Source organism: Artemia franciscana, unplaced genomic scaffold (genome assembly GCF_032884065.1).
Source record: "Artemia franciscana unplaced genomic scaffold, ASM3288406v1 Scaffold_1375, whole genome shotgun sequence".
Classification (NCBI taxonomy): Eukaryota; Metazoa; Arthropoda; class Branchiopoda; order Anostraca; family Artemiidae; genus Artemia; species Artemia franciscana.
Window position 1 is genome coordinate 72,345 of NW_027062806.1, and position 22,167 is coordinate 94,511.

Genomic DNA, 22,167 nt, shown 5'->3' on the forward strand with positions numbered 1-22,167 from the left:
AAGTTGTTTTCGACCTATAACCAATGCTTTAAAATAAGTATCCAGGGGGAGGCTTACAGAGTTTGAGCCTCCCCCCCCACTCCAAATTCTTTCTCACTTATAAAAACGTAGGGTAACTAAAATGTATATAGACAAATCTTTGTCTGAAGTTTGCTTGTAATTCCCCTCCCCCCAAATAAAAAATTTCCCCGAACAAAAATTCTAGATACGCCCTTGATGGTAGGCTATGGTATTTCAAATTTAATAATTGCTAAGATAGTCTTTCAATCTTTGCATGGGATTTGCTACCGTACTTAAAATTTTCTATTAACATATTGATCCATCATTTTTAATTACATGCATCGAGGCCGCCAGTGACGGACCAGGTGGGTGTTGCCAGGGAAATGAGAAATATAAAATATATCAAAAGATGGAATATAAGGATTACTCCCTTTTTGAAAACAGGATTCCTGATAACGCTTGCCGACCCCCTTCCCTGGAACTATTTCTCATCATATAACTCTTCTGTAACTCCATAGTTATAATATTATACCCGGCCATGACCTAACTTCAGTTTCACCAGAATTTTGAGAACTTTTAAGTTAAAGAACTACCACTAATAAATGGCATGCGTAGACTTATCTTAAGATGATATGGTACCTTAAAAAATTACTCTATCGGGTCCATTATAAAGTTTTTAGTTTGTGTGGCCAAACTATTTAGAGTTGATTTGATGACCTTGCCGTAGCTTGTATATCTTGTATAAAAGGTCGAATCACTGGTTGAAAACTAAAAGCCGACAACTACTTCCTGGAAATCTTAGAAAAACTATGCAACTTCCCTTTTTTGACGGATATTGAGACATTCAGTTTTAACCAAAATGAAGGGACGGTCTCTAAAAATCTTCTAGTATACCTAGAAGTATCTAGAAGTATGCCTAGAAGTGTCTTCTAGTATTCCCTTTTTGACAAATATTGAGATATTCACTTTTGACCAAAATGAAGGGATGGTCTCTAAAAATCTTCTAGTATGCCTAGGAGTATCTAGAAGCATACCTAGAAATATCTTCTAGTATTCCCTTTTTCGACGGATATTGAGATATTCACTTTTGGCCAAAATAAAGGGACGGTCTCTAAAAATCTTCTAGTATACTTAAAGAAGTGTCTTCTAGTATTCCCTTTTTGACGAATATTGAGATATTCACTATTGACCGAAATGAAGGGATGGTGTCTAAAAATCTTCTAGTATACCTAGAAGTATCTTCTAGCATTCTCTTTTTTGATGGATATTGAGATATTCACTTTTGACCAAAATGAAGGGACGGTCTCTAAAAATCTTCTAGTATACCTAGAAGTATCTTGAAGTATCTTCTAGTATTTTCTTTTTTGACGGATATTGAGATATTCAATTTTGATCAAAATGAAGGGACGGTCTCTAAAAATCTTCTAGTATACCTAGAAGTATCTAGAAGTATGCCTAGAAGTGTCTTCTAGTATTTCCTTTTTGACGAATATTGAGATATTCACTTTTGACCAAAATGAAGGGACGGTCTCTAAAAATATTCTAGTATACCTAAAAGTATCTAGAAGTATGCCTAGAAGTGTCTTCTAGTAATCCCATTTTGATGAATATTGATATATTCACTTTTGACCAAAATGAAGGGACGGTGTCTAAATATCTTCTAGTATACTTAGAAGTATCTAGATGTATACCTAGAAGCATCTTCTTGTATTCCCTTTTTTAACGGATATTGAGATGTTCACTTTTTTGACCAAAATGAAGGGACGGTCTCTAAAAATCTTATAGTATACCTAGAAGTATCTTCTAGTGTTCCCTCTTTTGACGGATATTGAGATATTCAGTTTTGATCAAAATGAAGGGACGGTCTCTAAAAATCTTCTAGTATACCTGCTTGGAAAATGCTGTAAATGAGCTCAAATGCAATATCATTTGAGCAATTTGACCGCTTCGGGAGGTGGTTCCTTGTGTTGCTACCCGCTTTGACTGACAAGCTTTCCAACAAATAGATTTAAAATTATATTGTCTTTTGTATAAGATATCATAGTAAAACCGATAGCTTTCTTGTTTCTCGATAGCTTTGGATGATGGCTAGTTCCCTAGAAGAATTCGCAAATGGGCTCTTTGTCTTTGGGCCTGTCACCCGTCACTGAGGCCCGCAAAATGATTTAAAGGTACCATATTCTCTTAAGACCAGTCTAGTAGCCGTTTCCGTCCCGCATGCGTAACGCTATGAATATTCCTAAGCTCGCAAATGAATGTAATGTCATATGATTTTTTTTCTAAGCATTTAAATTATATTTTTATTTATATATTTATGTTTATATCTATTTATAATTTAAATAAACTATTCCCAGAACTTTATTTTTAGTGTTTTGGAGTTAATAGAATTACAAATTTAACAGTTCGTAGTAACGAACTGTAAGTAAGGAGCGATCTGGCTCAATAGTAACCGAAACTCTAAAAAAACAGGATTTTGATACCAATAGATATATATATAAAAAATCAGATTTTTATACTGGTTTCAAATATATAAGTTTCATTAAGGTTAGTCTTCCCCATTAAAGGTTACGAGCGTGAGAATATTTGCCTTATTTGCCGAAGAAAGGAGGAAACACCCCCTAAAAGTCATATAATCTTAATTAGAATCACACCGTCAGATTCAGCGTATCAGAGGGACCCTACTGTAGAAGTCTCAAGCTTCTATCTTCAAAATGTGGAATTTCGTATTTTTTTGCCACAAGAAAGATCATGGATGCGTGTTTATTTTTTTTCCGGGGGTGATTGTATCGACCCAGTGACCCTAGAATAACGGAATATTGAGAGGGCTCTTTCGGACGGAAATTAAAATTTCTAGTGCCCTTTTTAAGTGAAAAAAAAATTGGATGGCAACTAGGCCCCGTCCGACACCCATTTTTCTCAAAATCGTCAGATCATAATTTTTCATTTCCGTTTTGTTCAGCATAGTTGAAAAGTAGAAAAACTATGCCTTTGGAAATATCATGACCCTCAGCCCCTGGGGAAAGGTCTTAAGTTACAAAAGCTGCCCAATGTTTACGTATTAGCATTTGTTATTGGGAAGTATGCATGTATTTTTCAGGTTGAGGCGAATTTTCTGCTGGTGGGATTCTCCACGGGGATGATTTTTCATGGGGAGGGGAGTTTCCAGAGAGTGTATTTTTAAGGAAAAATTTTACACAGGGGGAATCGTCTTATGTCATGCTTTCTCTTTAACAACTTAATTTTACGCGTGGAGATGTTAAGGGTAATTGTCCGGGGTAAATAGTCACCAGGATTGAATTGTCTAGATAATAAATCCGTAGGAAGGAGGGATTTTTCCATGGAGGCTCAGCTAGATTTCCTGGCAATATTTAAAAAAAAACGATAAGAAATTAAATATAAAAAAACAAGTTTTTTCAACTGAAAATAAGGAGCAACATTAAAACTTCAAACGAACAAAAATTATTACGTATATGAGGGGGGGGGGGTGCTCTTCCTCAACACCTCGCTCTTTGCGCTAAAGTTTGAATTCTGTCCCAATTATATAAGAACGACTCTTCAAACACTTTTTTTTTAAATTACTAAAAACCTTTTGCGTAAAGAGCGAGGCGTTGAGGTAGAGCAACCCCCCACATGTGCGTAATAATTTCTGTTCGTTTTAAGTTTTAATGTTGCTCCTTATTTTCAGTTGAAAAAACTTGTTTTTGTTATTTAATATTAAAAAAGGAGTGGTTGTCCTTTAACAAAAGCGTCCCAAAATTCGTTTTAATCATGATTTCATTTGGAGTGTTTCTTACCTTACCCCCTTAATAATCTTCAAATATCTTCTTGTTTCTCATGGAAGGAATATCCATCTCTGGGGATGTCCGTGGTATTAGTAATCTGGCAGCTTTATAAGAGAAAATATTTTATTGGAACCTTTCCCTGTATTGTCCCACCATTTATTTCATACATTTTGATACATCTGTATCCTGTTATGGACGTAATCCAACTCTATTTTATGTTGTTACAGATTACGAAATGTACATTTGAATTATACATTTTGGACCTCGAATTAAAACAAAAAAACAAAAAATTAATTAAAACAAAACCAAATCCCCTGAAAGTAATAAGACAATCCATTTGAACCGTTCAGTCGAAGTAAGTCAATGTGAATGATGATTATCATCGCTTTTGAGAAATTTAATTTTTAGGTTCGTGAATTTAAAGAAAAGTGGGAGGGGGGTACTTCTGTGATGCAGCTCCGGCCACTGAAGTTGCTGATTCATTGACGCATTGTAAAACCGGTTTCGTTAGTTTCTTTCAGCTTAGCCTGAGACAAGACAAAGAGAAGTGATAGAATAAACGGGAAATATGATTTGGGCTATATATTTGCACATTGGGGGGGGGGGTAAAATAGTTTGATAGTGTGAAGTTATAAGACAATTCTAACTTCATAATATGCAGAATGATTGTACCTAACGAATAAGGCATGCAGACTCACCACACTTTACTCCCACCCCACCCCCTAATGTGCAAATATATAGCCCAAATTCGTTTCTAAAATAGAATATGCGTCAGAAAAATAGGTTCTACGTAGATGAAGAATATTAGCTCGGGGCTATATTATACAAGTACTAAAGGGGGAATGTAAATATATCGAAATTAAACAAACGATGCTGGACAGTTAGGTTCTTACCATAAATAGCCGTTAATGATTTTGCCGAATTCAAGGGAAGCATCACACTTTAAGTCAGTGGCATAGTTAGAGGGATGACTGTTCGCGGTTGCAGTCTCGGTGGTGGGGGGGGGCAAACTGAGTTTATTCTCGTCATTACTTTGGTCTACTTGTATTATGGTGATTGTAATAAGGTGATATTGGCGAAAGGAGGGGCAAAACCTGATATTGTCCCCGAAAGATGTAAACCCTAGCTACGCCTCTTCACTGAGTGCATGATAAAATATTGCCCACTCCACCGAATGGAGTAAATCCCTGGGCACAATTTGTTCTGCCATATGTGATAAACTTCGATCTCCACTTTGGACCGTTATGACACACATACAGTTTGTGCCATTTTATATCCATGATGTTGGAAAGTAGCCAAACCCTCGGTACAATGTGGAGATTATTATTAATTAAGAAAACCTAAACTATGAACGTAAACTGGAAGAGAAAAAAAAGACTAACCACTCAAGGAATAAAAGAATGAACTAGAAAAAATTACAATGGAAATTGATGATAGACTTGGGGATATATACGAGTTTATCCTTAAGGTGGGTTAGAGGACTTTTCGAGAGCGGAGGGGGGGGGGTGTAAGGGGTCTCACAAATGCACTTCTAGGCCACGATTTTTCTTTTTTGTGTTGATCATGGGGACGGGAGAATCCTTTTGACCAATTCTGTGCAATATCTCTTTCATCCTTTATCTGCATACATAACGCATAAAAAAATTATACGCACTTATCATCCATATGAATTTACGAGCTCAGCTAAAGGCAGAGAAAAGGCGGAAACATACTGTTTGAATTAATGGCGAATACTGACAGGAGAAGGAGTTGCATATGTTCATATATTTTCAGGTTTGTAATCTCAGGAGTAGAACACGTGAAAACATTAGAAGAAATAGTTCCATTATAAATATAGCTGAAAAAAATAAACCGAGAGGACGTGGGTTTGCTGCATAAAAAAGAACAAAAAACATAAATGAATCCACTCTGGCGCTTTAACAGATCTAACGTATTGGATTTGTTATATAACATTTTTATAATCACCTTTTCTTTTTTCCGTCAAAGATACTACCTCTCCCAGCTTTTTTGTGCCCATCCACTAATTCAGGAATGAGATAACAGATGCATTATTTACCAAGTATTCAGTGCGTTTGCAACTGGGCTGATTAAATTTTTAAATGGCTTTGAAACGTCTTGAGATCTCATTTTCTAACTGTCCAATAATCAGGCCGGTTTAAAAAGTTATCCCCCCTTACACCTATGAGTTTTATCACAGCTTGACTTGTTTCAGTCTAGTTTGATGGCTGAACTGAGTCTGCTTAAGAAATATAAGAAAATTCGATATAATATAAAAATTTCTTTAAAAAAATAGAATTTGGGATTTTAGCTCTGATGCTTCCTGAATTTTTTCTACGAAATTTGAAAGACAGACATGATTTGGGTGTCAGGTTTCGAAGGGATTATTTCATGTTCTAAGTAGTCTGACGTTTTGTGATCCCTAAGATGTTTATTGTCGGAGCTGAGACAGTTTGTTTGGCTTCTTGTTATAATGTTTATTAGGCGAGACAAAACTAATATTTGTCCTAGGAATTAGTTGGAAAGTTTTGAACTTAACGAGTTTTTAAACTCTGTGAAGGACCTATATAATTCAAAACATTTTAATTTCTATGTCTAACTGTTTCGAAGCTTCAGACCGCTGATCACGAGGAATTTATTTTTTGAGTGCCTACGATATCAAAGCAGTCATTCTGAAAACAGCCATTGTCTTTTGGTAGTTCCATAAATATGAAGTTTTTAAGGCTTCTTCATGTTTTCGTCAGCATTACCATGTTGAACTGTGAAAAACCAATTTGTTACCTTCGGCGTAAAAATTCAAAAATTAACAGTCTGTTGATTCCTAAAGAAAGCTACGCTTTAAAGGAAGTTCTATCATCTTAAGCGGTTTTGTGCTAAGTTGATTTAACTGATTTTATCCATGTTTCTTTTTTTTTCATTTCTGTTCTCGCTCCAATCAATCGCTCCATCAAAAACTGCAAATGATGGGTTTTTCGCTGAAAATCTAATTCCTAAGTTTTTATATGTGTTTTTTTTTAGATAAATATTGCTGATGTGTTCACTAAATCATTTAAAACAAATAAATTTTATTTTTACTGTCGTGACCAGTGCTGCCAGCTGTCTAGTTTAAAATTACACCGTCATAGAAGTGGCAACTCTGGTCGTGACATGATAAAAGTAGCAGCTTTGCTCTGCAAAAAAAGTGATTTAATTGAATCTATTTCAGAACATTGGTGATGCCGCGGAGAATTATGAGCAGAATCTGAGTGATATGCTAGCTATACTACCGAAGCTTCAAAGTGGTATCGATGTCAATGTTAAGTTTACTAGGTAAATGGTTCTTTCATACTACACCGTAGAAACTTGGAGCAAATTTTGTCCATAATATAAGCATTGCCAAGTATATTCGAACTCTGCTTAAATTAACATTATTTAACGTTAGGCTACTTGTGTATTATCCCGACCACAGTCAAGTTCTTGGTCTGTTTACAACCGGTTTTTATGACACGTGGTATTAACCAAGTGGCATATAGCGATCGAAAATTCTGTCGGTCCCCGTTTTGCTACTTTAGGCGCTTCCAGGTAAGCTAGGACGATGAAATTTGGCAGGCGTATCAGGGACCGGACCAGATTAAATTAGAAATAGTCGTTTTACTGATTTGACCATCTGGGGGGGGGGAGTGGGAGCCGGTTAATTGGGAAAAAATAGAAAAATGAAGTATTTTTTACTTACGAACGGGTGATCGGATCTTAATGAAATTTTATGTTTGGAAGGATATCGTGTCTCAGAGCTCTCATTTTAAATCCCAACCAGATCCGGTGACATTGGGGGAGTTGGAGGGGGGAACCTAAAATCTTGGAAAACGCTTAGAGTGGTGGGATCGGGATGAAACTTGGTGGGAAAAAATAAGCAGAGGTCCTAGATACGTGATTGACATAATCGGAATGGATCTGCTCTGTTTGAGGGAGTTGGGGGGGAGAGTTAATTCTGAAAGATTAGAAAAAATTAGGTCTTTTTAACTTACGAAGGAGTGATCGAATATTAATGAAATGTCATATTTAGAAGAATCTCGTAACTCAGATCTCTTGATTTGAATCCCGACCGGATCCAGAGTCATTAAGGGGCGGGGAGTGGGGGGAGACCAGAAATCTTGAAAAACACTTAAAGCGGAGAGATCAGGATGAAACTTGGTGGGAAGAATAAAACAAGTCAAAGATACGTGATTGACATAACCGGAACAGATCCGCTCTTTCTTCTTCTTTTTTCTTTTTTTTGGGGGGGGGGGGGCTAAATTTGAAAAATTAGACAAAATGATATATTTTTAACTTACGAAGGAGTGATCGTATCTTAATGAAATTTCGTATTTAGAAGGACCTCGTAACTCACACCTCTCGCTTTAAATCCCGACCGAATCCAGCGTCATTGGGGAGGAGGGATCGGAAATCTTGGAAAACACTTAAAGCGGAGAGATTAGGATGAAACTTGGTGGGAGGAATAAAAACTTGTCCCAGCTACGTGACTGACATAACCGGACTGGATCCGCCCTCTTTGGGGGAGTTGGGGGGGAGGGTGTAATTCGGAAAAATTAGAAAAATGAGGTATTTGTAACTTACGAACGGGTGATCAGATCTTAATGAAATTTGATATTTAGAAGAATCTTGTGTTTTAGAGCTCTTTTTTTAGATCCCGACCAGATCCGGTGACATTGGGGGGAGTTCGATGGGGAAACCAGAATTCTTGGAAAATGTGAAAATTGAGGTATCTTTATCTTACGAATGGGTTATCGGATCTTAATGAAACTTTATATATAGAAGGATCGTATGTCTCAGATGCTCCAGTTTCAATTCGAATCGGATCCGGGGACATAGGGGGTTGGAGGGGGGAAACAGAAATCTTGGAAAACGCTTAGAGTGGAGAGATCGGGATGAAACTTGATGGGAAGAATAAGCACAAGTTATAGATACGTGATTGACATAATTAGAACGGATCTGTTCACTTTGAAGGAGCTGGGGGGGTTTTGATTTGAAAAAATAAAAAAAAATTGAAGAATTTTTAACTTAAGAACGCGTGATAGGATCTTAATGAAATTTGATATTTAGAAGGAACTCATGTCTCAGAGCTCTTTTTTTTATCGCGACCGGATCCGGTGACATTGGGGGGGGGAGCTGGGTGGAACCTAAAATCTTGAAAAACGCTTAGAGTTTGGAGAGATGGAGATGAAACTTGGTGAGAAAAATAAGCACAAGTTCTAAATATGTAATTGATATAACCACATAGATATGTGATTGACATTGACATAACTCAGATATCTTATTTTAAATCCCGACTGGATTCAGTGTCATTGAGGGGAAGAAGGAACCGGAAATCTTAGAAAACGCTTCAAGCGGAGAGATCAGAATGAAACTTGGTGGGAAGAATAAGCATAAGTCTAAGATACGTGACTGACCTAGCCGTACTGGATCCGCCCTCTTTGTTAGAGTTGGGGGGGGGGAGTAATTTGGAAAAATTAGTAAAAATGAGGTATTTGTAACTTACGAACGGGTAATCGGATCTTAATGAAATCTGATATGTAGAAGGATCTTGTACTTTAAAACTCTATTTTAAATCACGAACAGATCCGGTGACATGGGGGGGGAGTTGGAGGGCGAAACCAGAATTCTTGGAAAGCGTAAAAATCGAGGTATCTTACGAATGGGCGATCGGATTTTAATGAAACTTGATATATAGAAGAATCTTGTGTCTCAGATGCTCCATTTTTGATTCGAGTCGGATCCGGGGACATAGTGGGCTGGAGGGGGGAAACAGAAATCTTGGAAAACGTTCAGAGTGGAGATATCGGGATTGAAATTTGATGGGAAGAATAGGCACAAGTTATAGATACGTGATTGACATAATTGGAACGGATCCGTTCTCTTTGGGGGAGCTGGGGGCTGTTAATTTGGAAAAATTACAAAAATTGAGGTATTTTTGACTTATGGGTGACCGAATCTTAATGAAATTTAATATTTAGAAGAAGCTCATGTCTCAGAGCTTTTATTTCAAATCCTGACCAGATCTTTTGACATTGTAGGAGTTGGAGGGGGAAACCAGAAATCTTGGAAAACGCTTAGAGTTGAGATTTCTGGATGAAACTTAGTGGGTAGAATGAGCAAATGTCTTAAATACGTGATTGACGTAACCGGACTGGATCCGCTCTCTTTGGGGAAGTTAGGAGTTGGGGTTCAGTCTTTGGTGATTTTGGTGCTTCTGGACGTATTAGGACGATGAAAATTGGTAGGCGTGTCAGGGAGCTCCACAAATTGACTTGATAAAGTTGTTTTCCTCGATTCGACCATCCGGAGGGCTGAAGGGAGAGGAAAAATTAGAAAGATTGAGGTACTTTTTACTTACAAGTGGGTGATCGTATCTAAATGAATTTTGAAATTTAGAAGGACCTCGTGCCTCTTATTTTAAATCCTGACTGGCATTAACCCTCTGATTTTCCTTTTAAATCAATCTATTTATTCTTAGAATTTTGCTAGAGCTCATACCATATGAGCTCTTGGCTCTTCCGACCTCGTCACAAGTGCCATATGAGCTCTTAACTCTTGTTCTTTCTGCATTCAGAGATAATTAACCTGTCCTGAGAGTGATGAACTAGTATGGAGGTATATTTTAATTAAACATATAATATGTAGAGTTGGTTAGGTTAGATATTTAATATAATACGTTCTGAGCGGCCTGCTTTCCATAATTTTCTTTTGAAGTTTCCATAATTTTTTTTTTACTAAGCATTACGTTTTCATCAGATGTTGGTATGCTTCATTGCGATTAACCTAGCTTCACTTCTTGAGTCTGTCGGTATAAAACACAATTACCTACTTAAGTTTATCTTACGTCATGGAAAAATGCATATATAGCCTTAATTATATACTTTAATATAAAATATTAAATGAATTTAAAATATTTTTGCCAATATTTAAAGCTGAAATTTTCTGAATGGCAATTACCTTCCAGGAAGCTAAGACTTTGGTAAAGTCCAGAATAAAAATTTGTGATATAGTTTCCAGGAACGGTTAAATACTAAAGTCCGTATAGCACCAACGAAATGAGATGTACGTATGAGCAATTAATAAATTTTGAAGAGATTCTTGGCAGAAAGCCAAATAGCCTAAGAGCATGTAGCTTTCTTTTACAGACGTAGTTTTCTTCGGGATTATTAAAACTAGTTTATTACAAAGTTAGGATTCTTATCTTTGGTCCAGAACTCTGGAGCCAGAGTACTTCGTCCATAGCTCCAACCTTTCTTTCTTCACTGAGAATTTGGTTCGTCTTATTTTATTTTAATTTCCGGTTTTCCTTCCAAAATAAAGTTTCTAAAAATAATGTTCAAACTACTAGGAAAATGATCAAAGCTAATTAAAACAATTGCCTCGTTGGCTGTTTTGTGGGACATGTTTAGTTTCACTAACTAAGGAGGCTGAGGCTGGGAGGGTGATTATACAAGAGGTAAATAGCGATGAAGACCACACTGCCTTAGCATCGCAAACATCAAAAACAAGAAGGACAATAGAGGAATTCTTTTCGCAAGACAGCGGAAATCTAATTAGAATGAATATTTCGGCCCTATGTCCAAGAGCCGTCCTCAGCAAAACATAAATATATAGAAGAAGAAAAACTTACAACAAGATACGACATATAACTATTAAAAAAAAAAAAAAAAAAAAAAAAAAAAAAAAAAAAAAAAAAAAAAAATCAAAACAGTCCCAGCATCCTTACTTCAGCGAAGATAAAACTCCTGGTTGAACTTCGCTGAAGTAAGGATGCTGGGACTGTTTTCAAAACAAATTTCATTTTAGGTATATTGGTCGTATCTTGTTGTAACTTTTATTCTTTTATATAAATATGTTTTGCTGAGGACGGCCCTTTGACATAGGGCCGAAATATTCATTTTAATTAGATGTCCACTGTCTTGCGAAAAGAATTCCTTATTGTTTTTCTTTTTTTTTGATGTTTATTATACAAGAGGGGTTGCTAAAAACTTTCGACTAAGGATTTTGGATAATATTGGCATCCTTTTCGTGATTTCCTTCCTTTAAATAGTACGAAAAGTGTAATTTTTTGTGTTAAATGGCATTTAAGATGACGCAATGGAGACAAACTTACAAAAAGCGCGTACGATCAAGACGTACGCGTACGCGTTCGCATACGATCAAGAACCTCGAAAGAAGACATTAAGCATTTCTCTACGACATTACAGTAGCCTGCTAGTTTTACTAGTCAAATTGTCTGAAGTTTAAAGATGAAAGGCGTTGTCGACTTTAACTAATCACTTTTGCCTATTTATTTTAATGGCTCAATGTGGCAACACTGGGGAAAATTTGATACTGCCCCAATGACTTTATGGCTGAATAAGGTGCTTTAAGACTGACAGTGATCAATAATTACTTCACAAATAAAGATAAAGGGCACCGCTATAGGTAAATAAATGAATTTTAAACCGAACAGAAATTAAAGTGAATAATACAATCAAACCTAAAACGGTAAGAAATCACCACAAACAGGAGTAGGACTCCCCCCTAAACTTTTTTAAAGGCCATAGTGTCATTCGAGCTTTACTAAAAATGATTGGTAAAAAACACAGTTTTTGGGGCTCAAGCACACTCGCCCCACCTGCACAACGATCCACCGGTCCTCCACCCCAATGGTTAATGGGCAATTATACACAACTGTACATAAATTTATCAAGCCTCGAATGAGTCAACTTATTAAAATTAAGCTCTGAAATATCTTTAAACTATTCATCTTTAGGGAGGAATGCGGCATCGTTTGGCATTACTGCATCTGAGACTGGAAAGCTCATTATATAGTTTTCTGTAATTCTAGATGGATTGGGTATCTGGAAATGATGGCTTTTTGGATCCCTTGGTCCAAAACTGTCGTTTTGGGTCACATAATGACAGAAAACGCCACTGACCATTGATTTGGTACGATCCACCCTAAAAAAAATAATAAAAAAAAAATCGCAAATTCTGTCGTTCTGTCCCGGTTTTGCTACTTTAGGCATTTCCAGGATGGATCGGGATGAAACTTGGTGGGAAAAATAAGCACAAGTCCTAGATACGTGATTGACATAACCGGAGTGGGTCCGCTCTCTTTAGGGGAATCGGGGGGAGAAGGGTTAATTCTGAAAAATTAGAAAAAATGAGATATTTTTAACTTACGAAGGAGTGATCGGATCTTAATGAAATTTCATATTTAAAAGGACCTCGTAACTCAGATCTCTTATTTTAAATCCCGGCTGGATCCGGTGACATGGGGGGGGAATTGAAGGGGGAACCTAAAATCTCGGAAAACGCTTAGAGTTGAGGGATCAGTATAATACTTGGTGGAAAAAACAAGCACAAGTCCTAGATACGTGATTGACATAACCAGAAGGGATCCGCTCTCTTTGGGGGAATTAGAGGGGCTTAATTCTGAAAAATGAGGTATTTTTAACTTGCGAAGGAGTGATCGGATTTTAATGAAATTTGATTTTGGAAGGATATCGTGTCTCAGAGCTCTTATTTTAAATCCCGACCGGATTCGGTGACATTGGGGGATTTCGGAGGGGGAACCTAAAATCTTGGAAAACAAGTGTAGGGATCGGGGTGAAACTTGGTGGTAAAAATAATCACGAGTCCTAGATACGTGATTGAAATAACTGGAACGGATCCGCTCTCTTTGGGGGAGTTGGGGGAGGAGGGTTAATTCTGAAAAATTAAAAAAGAAGTATTTTTAACTTACGAATGAGTGATCGGATCTTAATGAAATTTGATGTTTAGAAGGATATCGTGTCTCAGAGCTCTTATCTTAAACCCTGACCGGATCCGGTGAAGGGGAAGTTGGGGGGGGGGAACCTAAAATCTTGGAAAACGCTTAGAGTGGAGGAATCGGGATGAAACTTGGCGGGAAAAATTAGCACAGGTCCTAGATACGGGATTGACATAACCGGAACGGATCTGCTCTCTTTGGGGGAGTTGGGGGGGGGGCTTAATTCTAAAAAAATTAGAAAAAAATGAGGTATCGCAAGAAAGAGTGATCGTATCTTAACGAAATTTCATATTTAGAAGGACCTCGAAACTCATGTCTCTTGTTTTAAATCCCAACCGGATCCACTGTCAGGGGGGGGGGATCTTGGAAAACGCTTAAGGCTGAGAGATCGGGATGGAACTTGGTGGAAAGAATAAGCACAAGTCCAAGATAGGTGAATGACATAACCGGACCGGATCCGCTCTCTTTGGTGGAGTTGGGGGGGAGTAATTCGGAGAAATTAGAAAAAATGAGGTATTTGTAACTTACAAACGAGTGATCAGATCTTAATGAAAGTTGATATCTAGAAGGATCTTGTGCTTCAAAACTCTCACTTTAAATCTCGACCAGATCCGATGACATTAAAGGGAGTTGGAGGGGAAAACCGGAATTCTTAGAAAACGTGAAAATCGAGGTATCTTACGAATGGGTGATCGGATCTTAATGAAGCTTGATATAGAGAAGAATATTATGTCTCAGATACTCCATTTTCAATTTGAATCGGATCTGGGGACATAGAGGGCTGGAGGGAGGAAACAAAAATCTTGGAAAACCCTTAGAGCGGAGAGATCGGGATGAACTTTGACGGAAAGAATAAGCACAAGTTATAGATACGAGATTGATGTAATTGGTACGGATCCGTTCTCTTTGAGGGAGCTGGGGGTTTTTAATTTGGAAAAATCAGAAAGACTGAGGTATTTTTAACTTAAGAACGGGTTTCCGGATCTTTTTGAAATTTGATATTTAGAAGGAACTCATGTCTCAGGGTTCTTATTTCTAATTCCGACCAGATCTTTTGACATTAGGGAGAGTTGGAAGGGGAAACTGGAAATCTTGGAAAACGCTTATAAATCTCGTAGACACGTGATTGACGTAACCGGACTGGATTCGCTCTCTTTGCTGGAGTTAGGTGGTGGGGTTCAGTTCTTTGGCGTGTTTGGTGCTTCTGTACGTGCTAGGACGATGAAAATTGGTAGGCGTGTCAGGGAGCTGCACAAATTGACTTGATAAAATCGTTATCCCCGATTCGACCATATGGGGGGGGGGCGGAAGGCAGAGGAAAAATCGAGGTATTTTTAACTTATGAGTGGTTGATCGGATCTTAACGAATTTTAATATTTAGAAGGACCTCGTGACTCAGAGCTCTTATTTTAAATCTCGACCGGCATTAAGCCTCTGATTTTCCTTTTAAAGCAATCTATTGATTCTCTGGATTTTGCTTGAGCTCATACCATATGAGCTCTTGGCTCTTCCGACCTCGTCTCAAGTGCCATATGAGCTCTTAGCTCTTGTTGTAGATAGGAGCTTAAAACTTAGACAACAGAGAACTTTAGATATTTGTGCGATATGTAAAAATCTGTGCTCTTTTCCAAAAGGAAACAATTTTTTCAGGCTCGTAACTTTTGAATAAGAACCTTTAAGCTTATGAAATTTTATATATTCGGAATCACCATAAAAATTTTATCTCTTAAAAAAGTAATCTTAAGATTACTTAAAAAAGTAATCGGAACATTATTAAAAAAAAAAAAACAAGATCCTAAACTTGCATTTAAATTCTATCTAAATGCAACTCTTCCCTTGCATAATTGAACTCCATAAATAAGGGTGTTACAGGGTCATAGATTTCTTCGTGTTGCAGATAAATGTTATCTTTTGCAACATGAGAGATTTTAATGTATTTGTGTTCTAAAAATACACAGATTCTGTTAAAATCTGTTAATGCAGGCTAATGCTAAAAATCGGCAAAAATCAGCTAAAAATCTGTTAATGTTTTTTAAGAGTCTTTTTGTTTTATTTTAGAGTGTTTTAGCGCGAGTTGCTTCTTAATTACTGTTTGTTATGAGAAGCTATTTGGTGAAGTTAAGATTTGATGAGATAAAAGAAGCCTCAGTCTATACTTTTATATTTTTTTATGGATTTTAGTTTAGTATTATTTTATCAAAGAGTTTTGATTGGGTTGATTTTAATCTGTTCCTTCTTTTTTGTCTTCGTAATATATTTCGCCTATGATGGCTATTAGTCATAAATCCGGAGAAATCACTAAAGTCTCATTTTCTTCACTTCCTTCAAATATTCCTTATTTAACATCTTATTTTTTTGCGGACAACAGACTAAAAAAAAAAAAAAAAAAATCCTTTCCCAAGTTCCGAGGAATATCGAAGACATATTTTCATTTGTCGTGTAGACCGGAACGATGCTTTGTAGGCCTGAAGGGTTAAGGTCTTATAAGCAATATATTTTTTGTTCGTAATAGTGACTTGAAAGGTTGAAAATATGTTGGGCTTAACACTTTGGATGGAGATGAGAAAAAAAAAATGTATTTATGTGTCTCTTGATGCATTTAGAGATAATAAAAAGAGAGCATAAAATGACCAGACCACGGAAACCCTTCTATCCTAGGGTTTAGGCTACATCATTCTTTCTTATTCCTCTTTATTAGTTCATTATATTACACTTACATTTATGGTAACAATATTGGTTCAATATAATATTATTCCTCTATTAGTTCACACAGTTTTGTAATTAATTAGGTGGTATTCTGAGTTTTTAATTAATACCTTTGCTTATGATTGTTTTAGCGTTTCCGATTTTGAATTTACTCCTGAATTGGCCTTATTTGATCTTGTGCAAATCAAACTCTTTCACGGATGGGTCATTGATCGAGAGCAATTAGAAGAAGTGAAAGCCGTGGGCAAAAGATCGTACAACCAACTTGTTGAAATGATCATTTCGTCCGAGTGTGGTGATAAGCAGGATTGTCTCAATGGTAATGTTTTCACGTAAAGCCCATTGGTTTAGCCCCAAAACCCTTAGGGCTGTTGTTTGTCATAATGGGTGAATAATGCTAAAAAGGTCCCTTCATTTTTGGTAAATCAGGTGAATAAGAGGAATAAGGGCGTATCCAGGATTTTGTTCGAGGTGGGATATAGAAAAAAAAAACTGTACATCAAAATTTTTTATATGTATTTTGTTACTTTTTTACAAGTCGGGAAAAATTTTCAGGGGAAGGGTTCAAGCTCAGTGACCCCGTCTTCCCTGGATAAGGCCTTGTATGAGGAACTTATAAGGAGACAAATAAAATAGAGGAAAGTGGTCGAGGTCTTGCCTAATCCTCTTGTATATGAATAAGACGCCCCAAGATCTATTTTCTGCGAATTGCATATAAGGTCCCTGGGATCTATAATGCTTCTTGTCCAATTAATAAGGGGCTAATATTACACTCGTTAATATCTATTCTAGATATTAATAGATATCTAGATATCTATTCGCTGCAATTTGCATATATGGTTCCTTGGATCTATAATCCTTCTTGTCTAATTAACAAGGGCCTAATATTACGTCTTAATTATACCAATTAAGAAGGAGTTTGAATAGATAAGCTATTAAAGCCAAGAAACTAAAGAAAAAATTGATTCTCAATTAATAGCATGTCAAGTTTTAATATGCAACAACATGAGCTGAATTTCTATTTTAAACTGTGATCACTTATACGTCCCATTAAGGGTGGTCCTGGCTTGCAATATATGTCTAGGGTAAAAGAAAACAAATCGTGAGTACCAATGGAAAAAGGACCTAAAACGAGGATGTTTATATATATATATATACTAGCTGTTGGGGTGGCGCTTCGCGCCACCCCAACACCTAGTTGGTGGGGGCGCTTCGCGCCCCCCCCAAGCCCCCCCGCGCGCGTAAGTCGTTACGCGCCATAATAGTTACGCGCCATTGTAGTTGTGTCCCTATGTCCCACCTGTGAATATAGATATATATATATATATATATGGTTTTAACTACGTAAAACTTGCGAATATACAACATTCTTTGCTGTCCCATTGTCTTTGCATATAAATAGATTGTCAGGTTTACCGACTCTTGAACATGCAACATATAATGGTCCATGGGAAAACAATCTGTATTCAGATCTATACCTCATGATTCTAATGATTGCCCTTGAGCTTTGTTGATGGTGATTGCTAATCGACCATTCCCTGTCCCGGTGTCCCGGTCGTCATTTACATCCCCCTGTTTCCCCCGGTGTCCCCGTTGTAGTTGTGTCCCTGTGTCCCGGTCGTCATTTATATTCCCTGTGTCCCGGGTCCCGGTCATCATTTGTATCCCGGTGTCCCGGTCTGTATATACATTCGTTTTTTAGTTTTGTTTTTCTCCTTTATTTTTTTCCTTTTTTTTTCTTTTTTAGCTTATTTAGATTTTTAGATTTTTTAGTTTTTTTTATTAGTTTTTAGTTTTTATTTCTTTTTAGTTTTTTTGTCCCGGTCGTCATTTATATCCCCCTGTTTCCCCCGGTGTCCCCGTTGTAGTTGTGTCCCTGTGTCCCGGTCGTTATTTATATTCCCTGTGTCCCGGTCGTCATTTGTATCCCGGTGTACCGGTCTGTATATACATTCGTTTTTTAGTTTTGTTTTTCTCCTTTATTTTTTTCCTTTTTTTTTCTTTTTTAGTTTATTTAGATTTTTAGATTTTTTAGTTTTTTTATTAGTTTTTAGTTTTTTTTTCTTTTTAGTTTTTTTGTAGTTTTTACCTTCTTTTTAGTTTTGTTAATTTTTTTTTTTACTTGTGTCCTGGTCGTCATTTATACTCCCTGTGTCCCGGTGCTTTGTTGATTGCTAATCGAACATTCCTTTTGTCCTGGTCGCTTTCTCTTTGAGTGTCGTCATTTATTTTTTTCTTTTTTAGTTCTTTTAGTTTTTACCTTTTTTAGTTTTTTTTTAGTTTTTAGTTTTTTTAGTTTTTTACCTTTTTTTAGTTTTTTTAGTTTTTTTAGTTTTTTAGCTTTTTTATTTTTTTTATTAGTTTTTAGTTTTTTTGTAGTTTTTGCCTTTTTTTTAGTTTTTTTAGTTTTTTAGCTTTTTTATTAGTTTTTAGTTTTTTTTGTAGTTTTTGCCTTTTTTTAGTTTTTTTAGTTTTTTAGCTTTTTTATTTTTTTTATTAGTTTTTAGTTTTTTTTGTAGTTTTTGCCTTTTTTTAGTTTTTTCAGTTTTGACGTCACCTGATCCAGTTTTTTCAGGTGACGTCACCTGATCCACGATCCACAGATCCACAGACAACTTATTTTTATATATATAGATAGTTTTTTTTTTTTACTTATGTCCTGGTCGTCATTTATACTCCCTGTGTCCCGGTGCTTTGTTGATTGCTAATCGAACATTCCTTTTGTCCTGGTCGCTTTCTCTTTGAGTGTCGTCATTTATTAGTTTTTTCCTTTTTTTTTTTTAGTTTTTTATTGGTTTTTACCTTTATTTTAGCTTATTTTTCAGTTTTTTCCTTTTTTTTAGTTTTTTTTTATTTTTTATTTTTTTTAGTTTTTTACCTTTTTTTAGTTTTTTTAGTTTTTTTAGTTTTTTAGCTTTTTTACTTTTTTTATTAGTTTTTAGTTTTTTTTTGTAGTTTTTGCCTTTTTTTAGTTTTTTCAGTTTTTTTTTTAGTTTTTTATTGGTTTTTACCTTTATAGTTTTTTTAGTTTTTTAGCTTTTTTATTTTTTTTATTAGTTTTTAGTTTTTTTTTGTAGTTTTTGCCTTTTTTAGTTTTTTCAGTTTTGACGTCACCTGATCCAGTTTTTTCAGGTGACGTCACCTGACACATCCATCCACACATCCACAGACAGACAGACAACTTATTTTTATATATATAGATATATATATATATATACTAGCTGTTGGGGTGGCGCTTCGCGCCACCCCAACACCTAGTTGGTGGGGGCGCTTCGCGCCCCCCCCAAGCCCCCCCGCGCGCGTAAGTCGTTACGCGCCATAATAGTTACGCGCCATTGTAGTTGTGTCCCTATGTCCCACCTGTGAATATAGATAGATATATATATATGGTTTTAACTACGTAAAACTTGCGAATATACAACATTCTTTGCTGTCCCATTGTCTTTGCATATAAATAGATTGTCAGGTTTACCGACTCTTGAACATGCAACATATAATGGTCCATGGGAAAACAATCTGCTTTGTTGATGGTGATTGCTAATCGACCATTCCCTGTCCCGGTGTCCCGGTCGTCATTTACATCCCCCTGTTTCCCCCGGTGTCCCCGTTGTAGTTGTGTCCCTGTGTCCCGGTCGTCATTTATATTCCCTGTGTCCCGGGTCCCGGTCGTCATTTGTATCCCGGTGTCCCGGTCTGTATATACATTCGTTTTTTAGTTTTGTTTTTCTCCTTTATTTTTTTCCTTTTTTTTTCTTTTTTAGCTTATTTAGATTTTTAGATTTTTTAGTTTTTTTATTAGTTTTTAGTTTTTTTTTCTTTTTAGTTTTTTTGTCCCGGTCGTCATTTATATCCCCCTGTTTCCCCCGGTGTCCCCGTTGTAGTTGTGTCCCTGTGTCCCGGTCGTCATTTATATTCCCTGTGTCCCGGTCGTCATTTGTATCCCGGTGTACCGGTCTGTATATACATTCGTTTTTTAGTTTTGTTTTTCTCCTTTATTTTTTTCCTTTTTTTTTCTTTTTTAGTTTATTTAGATTTTTAGATTTTTTAGTTTTGTCCTGGTCGTCATTTATACTCCCTGTGTCCCGGTGCTTTGTTGATTGCTAATCGAACATTCCTTTTGTCCTGGTCGCTTTCTCTTTGAGTGTCGTCATTTATTTTTTTCTTTTTTAGTTCTTTTAGTTTTTACCTTTTTTAGTTTTTTTTTAGTTTTTAGTTTTTTTAGTTTTTTACCTTTTTTTAGTTTTTTTAGTTTTTTTAGTTTTTTAGCTTTTTTATTTTTTTTATTAGTTTTTAGTTTTTTTGTAGTTTTTGCCTTTTTTTTATTTTTTTTAGTTTTTTAGCTTTTTTATTAGTTTTTAGTTTTTTTTGTAGTTTTTTTTTGTAGTTTTTGCCTTTTTTTAGTTTTTTTAGTTTTTTAGCTTTTTTATTTTTTTTATTAGTTTTTAGTTTTTTTTGTAGTTTTTGCCTTTTTTTTCTCTTTGAGTGTCGTCATTTATTAGTTTTTTCCTTTTTTTTTTAGTTTTTTATTGGTTTTTACCTTTATTTTAGCTTATTTTTCAGTTTTAGTTTTTACCTTTTTTAGTTTTTTTTTAGTTTTTAGTTTTTTTAGTTTTTTACCTTTTTTTAGTTTTTTTAGTTTTTTTTAGTTTTTTAGCTTTTTTATTTTTTTTATTAGTTTTTAGTTTTTTTGTAGTTTTTGCCTTTTTTTTATTTTTTTTAGTTTTTTAGCTTTTTTATTAGTTTTTAGTTTTTTTTGTAGTTTTTGCCTTTTTTTAGTTTTTTTAGTTTTTTAGCTTTTTTATTTTTTTTATTAGTTTTTAGTTTTTTTTGTAGTTTTTGCCTTTTTTTTCTCTTTGAGTGTCGTCATTTATTAGTTTTTTCCTTTTTTTTTAGTTTTTTATTGGTTTTTACCTTTATTTTAGCTTATTTTTCAGTTTTTTCCTTTTTTTTAGTTTTTTTTTATTTTTTATTTTTTTTAGTTTTTTACCTTTTTTTAGTTTTTTTAGTTTTTTTAGTTTTTTAGCTTTTTTACTTTTTTTTATTAGTTTTTAGTTTTTTTTTGTAGTTTTTGCCTTTTTAGTTTTTTATTGGTTTTTACCTTTATAGTTTTTTTAGTTTTTTAGCTTTTTTATTTTTTTTATTAGTTTTTAGTTTTTTTTGTAGTTTTTGCCTTTTTTAGTTTTTTCAGTTTTGACGTCACCTGATCCAGTTTTTTCAGGTGACGTCACCTGACACATCCATCCACACATCCATCCATCCATCCATCCACAGACAACTTATTTTTATATATATAGATAGATATATATATATATATATATATATATATATATATATATACTAGCTGTTGGGGTGGCGCTTCGCGCCACCCCAACACCTAGTTGGTGGGGGCGCTTCGCGCCCCCCCCAAGCCCCCCCGCGCGCGTAAGTCGTTACGCGCCATAATAGTTACGCGCCATTGTAGTTGTGTCCCTATGTCCCACCTGTGAATATAGATATATATATATATATGGTTTTAACTACGTAAAACTTGCGAATATACAACATTCTTTGCTGTCCCATTGTCTTTGCATATAAATAGATTGTCAGGTTATCCCCCTGTTTCCCCCGGTGTCCCCGTTGTAGTTGTGTCCCTGTGTCCCGGTCGTCATTTATATTCCCTGTGTCCCGGGTCCCGGTCATCATTTGTATCCCGGTGTCCCGGTCTGTATATACATTCGTTTTTTAGTTTTGTTTTTCTCCTTTATTTTTTTCCTTTTTTTTTCTTTTTTAGCTTATTTAGATTTTTAGATTTTTTAGTTTTTTTTATTAGTTTTTAGTTTTTATTTCTTTTTAGTTTTTTTGTCCCGGTCGTCATTTATATCCCCCTGTTTCCCCCGGTGTCCCCGTTGTAGTTGTGTCCCTGTGTCCCGG

At 35.6% G+C, this 22,167-nt stretch overlaps 1 protein-coding gene across 4 annotated transcripts in view; it reads left to right on the top strand.

The window, feature by feature from the left end:
* LOC136042496 (uncharacterized) overlaps window positions 1–22,167 on the top strand; it is a 177,733-nt gene that overhangs the window by 32,160 nt on the left and 123,406 nt on the right. For all 4 annotated transcript variants that reach the window (XM_065727459.1, XM_065727461.1, XM_065727460.1 and 1 more), the window contains exons 3-4: window positions 6,985–7,088; window positions 16,389–16,576. In XM_065727459.1, the coding sequence (XP_065583531.1) occupies window positions 6,985–7,088; window positions 16,389–16,576 (292 nt within the window). The remainder of the gene's footprint in view (window positions 1–6,984; window positions 7,089–16,388; window positions 16,577–22,167) is intronic.